The sequence below is a fragment of the Orbicella franksi genome, chromosome 14 (genome assembly GCF_964199315.1).
Source record: "Orbicella franksi chromosome 14, jaOrbFran1.1, whole genome shotgun sequence".
Taxonomy (NCBI): domain Eukaryota; kingdom Metazoa; phylum Cnidaria; class Anthozoa; order Scleractinia; family Merulinidae; genus Orbicella; species Orbicella franksi.
This window is the reverse complement of record NC_138158.1, coordinates 10,765,524-10,775,594: the sequence shown is the minus strand read 5'-3', so window position 1 is coordinate 10,775,594 and position 10,071 is coordinate 10,765,524. Positions and strand designations below refer to the sequence as shown.

The 10,071-nt window shown below is 40.0% G+C and overlaps 1 protein-coding gene across 1 annotated transcript; it reads left to right on the top strand.

Annotated features, from left to right (window-relative positions):
• The first annotated feature begins 3,602 nt into the window (after window positions 1–3,602).
• On the top strand, window positions 3,603–10,064 carry LOC145467667 (uncharacterized). Its single transcript, XM_081451269.1, has one exon. The coding sequence runs from the start codon at window positions 4,753–4,755 to the stop codon at window positions 7,354–7,356; it is 2,604 nt and encodes an 867-aa protein (XP_081307395.1). The 5' UTR covers window positions 3,603–4,752; the 3' UTR covers window positions 7,357–10,064.
• Window positions 10,065–10,071: the final 7 nt, after the last annotated feature.

The following is a 10,071-nucleotide window of genomic DNA, read 5'->3' as shown; positions in this document are numbered from 1 at the left end:
ATGGAAAAAGAATCCGATTTGCTGGACACATAGTGAAGACACATGCCCCACAACAACTTAAGGAGGAACAAACTTTTGTGGGTGAACTGTTCAACAGTTCTCGCGATTGCTTCTACACAAAAATTAACCAACTAAAAAAGTTAAAGATATAAAATATAAAACACGAAATAAAACAAAAAAAGATTCACCCGATTTTATTTATAAACAATTCCGTCTTTTTATTTGCCTCAAAGCTCCACCCGTTTATAATATAAATATGCCTCTCTTTTTATTTAAGATTTAACTTAACCCATTTGTTCTACCAGTTGAAAATACACGTGATGTCCACTTTTTAACTCTCTTTTATTAATTACTAAATTATTTACAGAAAAAAACTCGCCTTATTTGAAAATATATCTAACCTCTAAGCTTCACCCTCTTTTAACAAATCCATCAAGGTTCTACAACACCTGAATAAAACAGGAGCTAAGAGGCATTTCAAAGAAATCTCTGGTAATGAAGAATTTCTAAAACTGATGTCACTCAAGTTGTTTTTTTAAATGCATAGTGTACTTGTCAATGAGACACTTTTACTGTATTGATAATTTTAAACTACACTTTGTATACAACTGAGTTTTTTGCTGAAAATAAAACACATCAATTTTTATAGCAATGATTTAATTTAAAGCTATTTTTCGGTACCTATAAGATGAGGGTGTCAACCAGTATGTCATAGTCCAGAATATATTCCATAGTGGTTATCTCAGATTTAAACACACCAAGTGGTATCGAACAACGAATTTTACCCTTAAACTGTACGAAGATCACCTCATTAATCTCAGTTGCACTTAAGTTCCCCTTTTGGGGAAAATTCTCTTAGGTAGAATTTTACGATTTAACCAATTTGATACAAATGAAAAACTTTAAACTGAAAGGCTTTACACTGGAATTTGGATTCAGTTCTGACCATGCCGGTGTATTTATGGCAGGCTGTTATTAGCGTTCTTTTTTGTCAGTGTCCGAGTCCGTACGGTTCACACAACTCGCTCGAGATTTAGTAAATTTTGACAACAAATAACAGGGTTGAAGTGACGGGTTTCAGTCACGCAAACCAATCTAACGATCACAATGAGCTGATAAAAAACTAACAGCTATTGCGTATTTTCTGCGAATAAACAAACAGAGATAACTGATTACAAGAAATAATTGTTATTAGTAGAATCCTACTAGTATACTAATGCAAATGCTGTAATCTGATTGGCTGAGCCATTGAACTCTATAAGCCATTAGTGTGCAGTGGCTGGAGATCGTCTAGGAAATGGCGACGTTTTTTTCGTTTTCCCAAAGATTTGGAGGACACTTTTAATGCAAATGGGTAGTTAAATTCCTGAGAAGTCTAAACGAAGGACATTTACGGTTTCTTGACTTTTAAAAACGTTGAAATAATCGAAAAACTGAAGCGCGCGCGCACACAACTTCAATTTTAAATGACAATTCAATCCGAGCGATCTTTTTCAGGAGCAAAGTTTAATAACTACGTCAAGAAATAATTGGAAACCGGTATTTGAAGTGAATTTTAGTAAGAATTCTACTAAAACAATTAGATTATTCGCTCGAGATTTCTATGACGTGATATGATGTGATAGTTGATGAGGCCTTTGGCCTCATCAACTATCACCTCATGGAAATCTCGAGCGAACAATCTAATTGTTAAATATTAGGATCAATACCTCACTGTAGATATCAACATGGTCAGATCAAGGCATCAGGCCAGATCGAATTATTCGTTATAATACCGAAAGTGTAACGCTTGCATTCCGTTACAGTTAAAAGCGTGAGGCATAGTACGAGAGTCACGCCACTAGCGAGCTTCCGTTAATGAGAGAAAGTGACGTGAACGAATCACCGGGAACTGATTCGCCCTGACTGATTTGTTATTCCTCTGGTATTAGTATCATTTCTATCCAGCAAGTAACAAATAAGTTGGCTTTGACAATGAGCCGCGTAACCGTTCCTGAAATAGAATTCTAACCTGTGTGACAATCTGGTTTAATAAAGGGTCTAAGTACTGAAGTTCCAAAAAACTAAATGCGACCTAACGTGAGAGAAAATAAGAGATCACAATGATTCAATGAAAAGCTATCCGATGATATAATGCGCACTTTCCGAGAATAAGTAAACAGATATAAATCACAAGAGTTAATTGTTAATAAGGGTCAGATCGGGACAGATCAAGTCAGATCGAATTTGTATTCCTGAAAAAACTGGAAATATATGAAAATGCGCACCGTTGCATTTTAATCTTGTTTGGTTCAGTTCACAGTGGATTTGTCCGCGTTCTAAAACAAGTGACACGAGGCAGGCCAAAGGACTTTTTGATCTTATCAGACAGTCGCACTGGGAGGGAGGAGGCGCTGGACTTGAAATCTGGAGGTCCCTGGTTCAAATCCTCCGCCCTACCACTATCTGGATTTGTTCTCGGTAGCCCCGAGTTCAACTCCTCGACCTCGTTGTGTAAATAGCCATCTGGTTAGCCTCCAACCAGTTGGGATTCTTAATAGTTTATGTTATATTTGAAATATTTGTTTATTTATTTACAGCGTCCCCAATTAGCACATTAGTGCTAAATACATCGACACTTAAATAAAGTGACGATGATTATTATTATTATCATTATCACTATCACTATCACTATCATTATCATTATCATTATCATTATCATTATCATTATCATTATCATTATCATTATCATTATCATTATCATTATCATTAACATTATCATTATCATTATTATTATTATTATCGCCTGAATAGCACCCGATTCGTAAAACTATGGCCGGAAGATTTAGTTTCGGTTTGTTTCCCACAGCATGAATTAGGTAGAGCGATCATGCTCAATTGTATTTCAGTATCAAAAGTTTCTCATTTGAAATGCCGATACGTATATGTACTTTTACTGTAAATTTTCATTCCAGGCTTGTTTTTATATTTCATGTCAAGCTTGTCTGCTATGCATAGGCCTTTCCACAAATGTCGCGTAAAAATAGCCTAAATATCTTTCCGAAATATCACAAAGCAATTTCTAAACATCTCGGGAAACCGTCTAAATATCTCTTATGTTTATTCAAAAATAAACCGATTTTGAATTACTTAGGCGAACATTTTCAAAAATTTCTTGAAAACAGAAGAGTAGTAAGATTTGGCGAGGAAGATTCAATCCACCGTAGGAAAAAAGATGGCCGATGTACATTTTACCACCAGGCCTTGCGAAGCTAACACAGCCTAAAAGGAACAAAGAAAACCAAATTTTTACAACACATGTCCCTGTACTAAGGACATTCAGTAGCCTAGGTTTGAAGATTGTATAACGTTTCTGTGCGTTTTTATGAACGTTGTTAAGGTTTTCGTGCGCTAAGAACTATGGGTAAATGTACCAGTCGCCATCTTTTTTCTTACGGAGGATTCAAGCGCTTCGGCTAGCATCCGCCATTTTGGAAAATTGCTGGTTTAGCACTTTTAGTGGTATGGAATACATTTTTCAAGGGGTAAATCGATGATTTGGATTGTTTCTGGCGATTGCTTCCAGAAAATAGCGAGGGAAACACAGGGCTATAAGTATATATAAATATCCTGAAATTTCTAAATATCTCAATGTTTTTTAAATATCTCGGAAACCTCTAAATATCCGGATATTTGTGGAAAGGCCTAGAGCCTATGTAACTATTCTTGGTTTTCACCACTCATCAAAACTAAAAATCGTAACCATTCAATAAAAGAATTTGGGATATGATAGATGATTGCTATATAAAGAACCTCGCCAAGAATCAGGTCTCTGCTGTTTTTCATTCGCGCGTTTTTCGCAGAAGTGTGTCTCTCAAATTTATAGAGCTTTGTATGGAGACGCCATGTTTGTGCCCTTCGGAGGGCACAAACATGGCGGCCGTAAAGTAACAGAAATATTTGTCATTGAGTTTTGCTACTGAAACGAAAAATGTTTACTCTAGAGCTCTGACACATTGAAATAAATGCTTCTTCTAGTGCAAGCACCGTTTAGTTAGTAAAAACTAAAGCGATAACTTTTAACCTACATGACAGCCTTTTCGGGGCGCCATTTTCATGTCACGCAACAAAAAAGCGTGGAAATTCAAACGTTCTCTATTACAAAAAGAAGAACCCTGTCAAGCTAAAACATTGTCAAACGTCAAGTTCCTATAGGGTGTTTTGTCTGATGAAACTAAAACCTCAGAAGAAAAGGAAAATTTTAATTTTGGAATACGCTTATCATTTGTCAGAATAAACCGGTTGGGATGACCGTTGTAGAATGGTAAGGGTACGTTTTTCCAAAATTAGCAAACCAACCGAACGAGATGGCGCTTACCATTTGCAATTCGATTTCTCGTAATTGTTTTCGGCTGATGAGACACTGGAAACTGGAAAATTTACCAAATGGTAAGGAAATTTCCGCCGTTCCGTTCCGAACGGAAAAAGAGGACTACCTCTGGAGGTGGTCTACAATTTCCGAACGGATTTTCCCGAAAATTACTGTTCCATTTGACTTTCAACCGAAATTTCCGGATTTTTTTGCTAAATGGTAAGCACCCATGACTGCGTCACATGAAAACCAAGAATACTGAAATATAACAGTCATTGATTGGCTGCACGTGGATCGCGTGACACTGCTCATCATGTTATCTCCCAGCGATCTCCAGCCTCTCTTATGTAAAGACTTTGACACAACATTATTATCCGGCAGTAAACTTTAAGAGAACTTCCATGTCGAGTAAAATGGCGGAGGCAGTACACGATACGGATTACCAAGAGCTAAACGTCGTGTTCAAGTCTCTGGGACAGCGAGGAAAGGAGGCTGAAATAAAGAAGGAGTACAACGACCATGTTGTGACTTACGTTTTACAGCAGCTGTCAGAGTACTTAAGCCAAGCGACTTCAAATCGCATCATGGCCCGTCCTTATGGAAGTGCAGTGGAAGATTTAAAGAGTCTTGTACCAGACTATTATGGAGATGTGGATATCATGGTCTTCCCTACATCAGATGACTGTTTGGTGCACGAGGAGCTACTGGAATATTCACCTGACAATCCAGTGCATGCAAAAATCATCGGACGTGATCATCCCGTGTTTAAGTCCTGCCTCGTGGAAGACACCGATTATGTGGCCACCTCAGCCTTGAAGAATTTCCATTCTGCAATTTATGGGAGTGCGGCGCCCGGGTTACTCGATCTTCTTAAACTCTGCATGCCGGCTTTGTCGCGAGAGGATCTGACTCTCTCCCCTGAAGGTGTTTACAGTTGGGAAGACGAGGAAACCAGTCCAGCTTTTTCAGTTGAACTTCAACAGTCATTTGAGACAGTGGTTGAACAGATGCAGAAGACGAAAGAATCCCAAAGCCGGCAGGGTCTGGATGTGGCTCAACTGGAATGGTTTGCAAAGGCGCTTTGTGATGCAAAAGGAACTGAATATACAAGAGACCACGCCGAAGTTTTGAGCGTCTATTTGAGCGAAGTACAGAGAGCATTGGCGACTAAAGTTGACTCAAGCAATGTTGTCGAAAGCTTCCCTGCTTTATTTCAAGAGATCATTTGTGGCGATACCATGCAAAACTTAAGGGTCCGAGTTCAAGAAATCGAAAGAAGATCACAAAACGAAAGCGAAAGTGGGACGAACAAAGTTATTGTTAATGGCCAGCATCGTGTCACGCCGGAAAATCGTGACGCAGACGAAAGCGGAAGTAGTTCGGTACCTCCAAATGAGCCATGTGTCACGCCACAAAACTGTGAAAACGGCCAGGGGCTATCAGAAGACATCAAATCCACCGCGAGCTTCGATTCCATGGAAAATTCTCGACCAGATCCAACAAGCAATGGTGTAGATGACAAGAGTGAAGACACCACGAAAACGGATGAATCCGGAACAGAAATGAGAAACTCAACTGCGAAAGAAAAGCTGACCTCTGAAGATGTGACACACAGTGAGGATGATAAAAAAAAAGCCGAAAAGAAAGAGACATGGAGAACATATCGCTGGTTGGAACACTTGTTAGGAACTGGAACTGAGATGAAAGAGGGAACGGCAAAGAGTAAGGAGTATAAGCGAAAGGAAGGAGTTGATCTCGTCCCTGCATTGAGATCCCAAGGATGGCCAAAGGTGGCAAGGGAATGGATCAAAAGAGACCGTAAATGGCCTTCCCCTGAAATTGTCGACAAGGTCATTCAGGAGGGGTACCACATGGTTGTTAAGCCCCCAAAGAATGGCGATTCTGAATGCTACTTCAGAATATCCTTTTCCCATGCTGAATTCTTGTTAAGCCAAGAGATGAACGAAGTCCAACGGGAGTGTTATCGTTGTCTGAAAAAAATTCACCGCGCTCATCTTTCCAAGCGGGCGGGCTTAGTGACATTTCATTCGAACGCGGGCTTAGTGACATTCCATTTGAAGAACATCTTTCTGCAAACGATCGAAGAGACCGGTGCCGAGATGTGGACTGAAGGCAACAGAGCAGAGTGCATGATGAAACTTCTCGACAACCTTTTGGAAGCTCTTACAAAGAAAGATTTGCGTCATTTCTTTGTGAGCTCATACAATCTGTTTGGTGTGGATTACTTTGAAGATCCCAAGATTCTTGAATCCCTAGCCGAGAAAGTTAAGCAGATCATGGAAAGTCCATTGGAAATTTCAAAGAAGTTGATCCAGCAGTATCGAGACGATGCGAAGAAAGTCGAAGAGCAAGAATGCGAAGAAACTGAGAAGACTGGATCTGGAGGATATGATAAGAACCAAAGCAACAAGGAAACGTCAACAGCCCCTCTACGGCAAACGGAAACAACACAAGGAATCAGTGCAATTCCAAGTTATGGATACCATGAGCTGGAAGATATTTGCCTCGAGGTCTGCAAGGAGTTGATCGATAAGGCGTTAAACGGCGCTGACTGCGACCTTGAAACCCTGGATCCTGTGGAAAGATCCTTGGTCGAAGATCTTAGAGAGCTGGCAAGCATTCATGGCTTAAAGGCTGAAGAATTCCTTACAGTGATTAAAACCTGCTGGGGAAGCACGATGTGCTACCAAGTTTGGATGAGCACCGAGCCCGACATGAGGCGTCGTATGCTTGATGCCATTCAAGGTCATGTCGAAATGATCAAGTGGATGTTGAAGCAGGACGATTTCGCAGCTGGAAACGAGGAAGCTATCGCCGACAGAATGCTTGATCCTACCGTTGACGATCCCTTCGACTTGAGCCATGTAATTCCGGCTGGCGGTGTAGCACAGCTTTTAGGCAGAAGCATCGAGAGTCTTGGGCAGAGTCTAAGTCAACCAACTCAGCTGCACGTGATGAATATGGATGACATTCCATTAGACTGACTTGAACCACGTACTGGATATTGCAATCATTGCCAGAACCGGGTTTGTGCCACTTCGTCATTTTTCCATAACACAGCAATTCAATTGGCCATTTCCTTTGGCTTCTGTGTGAAAACGAGTCTTCATGTGAAACCATTCATATGAAAATGAGTTTCGCCTGCAGATTCATTTTCATGCATATCAAACTCATTTTCGTATGAAACGTTTTCCACGAGGACTCGGTTCGATACAGAGGCTCAAGGTAACTCGGAAATAGCCTTTTACTCCCCCACAAAATGGTGGGCGTCAGAAATCAAACATGTGTCACAAATTGTTCAGGAGAAAGACCTTTGTAAGGCTATTTCTACGAGCGTAAATTGCTGGTTACTTAGAATTTCCACATGAAAAATGGAGAAAATGGGAAGCCAGGATTGCATGTTGTTAATTGACTCGAGTAATAAATTAGATGCTTTAGATTTACATTTGGGAGCGCTCTAATTGGATGAAAACGTAGTTTGGTTTTATCAATCGGAATTCAACAAAAGTCACAAGCCTTCAAATTGTGACTTAGATTAGCTTGTATTTACAAATTTTCCCGCGTTTGGGATGTCACATGTTTTTTTTTTACGTTTTGATTGGTTCATAGCGCTTCTTGCTTTGTTTGATTGGGCAGATGCGATTGCTTTGTTACCCTGGGTACCAGAGATAACCGACACCGGAAACCGCGCAGGAAAAACCTCTGGCACCCAGGGTATTGCTTCGGTTTTGTTTCTACTGTAGGTAGAAGTTATGACGGCTTTATTGTGCGTTTATAACTGCTGAATTTGATGCCAGTCTAGCACGCGTTGATATACGATGACAGTTATAACCAACACATCATTGAGTTAAAGATCATTAAAGACTCGAATTGCGGAGCACAAAAAGGCAGTGGCAGGTTTTGACCAAAACTCTAAAGTTGCAAGCCACGCCCACCATTTCAACCACAACATGAACTTTGAAAACGTCAAGGTCGTTGGTTTCGAAGCTAATTACCACGAGCGACTTTTCCTCGAAGCCTGGCACTCTACTTTGGACCCGAACGCTGGGAACGATCATATTGTACTTCCAGAAGCCTACAAAGGCATCGCGCGAGCATGAATTACATGGTCACGCGCGCAAGCTTCGCGTCACGTTACTTTAAATAGCGTATGACAACGAATTTGGTTTTCATATCACTGATGAAGGCTTAAGCATTAGCCGAAACATCTGTTGAAAAATATCAAGAATCAGTGGCAAACCTTTTTCCATAGAACTTATGACAGCACTGAGTTGATCGCATTTATTTCGTAACCAACAATAGCGAATTAAATCATTGGTTTACTTAATTCTTCACTAAATTACTGCAGTATCCCTTCGTATCTAAATAGACAGAACGATAGATATTTCAGATTGTATATCTATGACAGTAAGAACGGTGGCAGTGTCCACTACGTGAGATGAATGAAACACGTCAGGAAAGCGAGCGGGAAGACAACTTTCTCGAAACTTTTTCTCTTACAATGTTTTTTGCAGTCGATTGTATTTTGGACTGTAACGACGATTTAAGTTATCGAGAACATACGAAATAATTTCGAAATATTACATGCATGTTCCTGGCACAAGTGAAAGCAACGGTTTACTTGTCCTCCCGGCCCAGAGAACAACAGAGTAGAAAAAGTTTCTAATTGCGTGAAAGGAATGTCAACTTAAAACACCATTCAATTTCACTGACGTAGAGGGCAGAGGCTAGTTCTCTAAAACACCGCAGCAGATCGGGCAAGCCTTATAATAAGATAAAATATTTTAAGATCGCATTTGACTTGGTAGTAGTGTTGAATATTATTATGTTAATGTTAGTAGTGTTAAATTCAAGATATGAATAATTGGACAATTAATTAGTAATAGTAGTAGTCGTCGTCGAAGTCGTCCCCGTCGCCGCAGCCGTCCACGGCTCAGAGGAAAACAATTACTGTAATGAATAGGTGTAATCCTTTGTTTAATAAATGGTGATGATGATAACGGGTGTGGTGGTGATAATGAATCAGAAATACGTTTTATCATTTCACTGTCTTTCTCGTTCACACATATCGACTTGCTGGCTAACTGTGCTTTACAAAACGTTTGGACTTCTATGCAGTACAGTTGCATTAAGTCAGCTTTATCACTGTGTTACGTTTCATTCGTGTGATATTGGCTGGCACGACGTTAGCTGCCGTATAAACCTTGTTCTAAAAATGTGCTTTGAGCCTAAAATGTGGAAAGAACGTTTCCCGTTTATAGGGCACTAGTAACGGGTGTCGTCACGTAAGAAACGGTTGGGCGACGAAGTATAAAGACTTTTCTCTACCGGGGTGTAAAGGCCAATCTGTCACTTGGAAGATTTATCGGTTGGTTCAAAGAAGCGACGGTCATTAATGTATTTGCAATTTTGCGAGTATTTCTTGTGGGTTTAGGCAAATGAAGTGAATTCTTTGGCTGTTGGAGTTAAGAGAATAATGAGATCTGAAGGAAAATTAATTATTTGCTGAGGTAAACAATAGCTTCTCAGAACTTGCAGCGTTTATGTCAATGCTGGGGGAAAGAAACACAACCGTTCTAAAATTAGTCGTGGATTGAGCGGGGAAAGAGTAAAACCCGGATTGGGTGACTCGCGTGACTACTTTGCTTGTCATTTACTCCTAGCAAAAACAAATTAAATTTTGACTTTTAAGGAAGAAA

What these genes read in the sequence shown, in the direction of transcription:
- LOC145467667 (XM_081451269.1), top strand. Translation starts at nt 4,753, where the DNA reads ATGTCGAGTAAAATGGCGGAGGCAGTACACGATACGGATTACCAAGAG.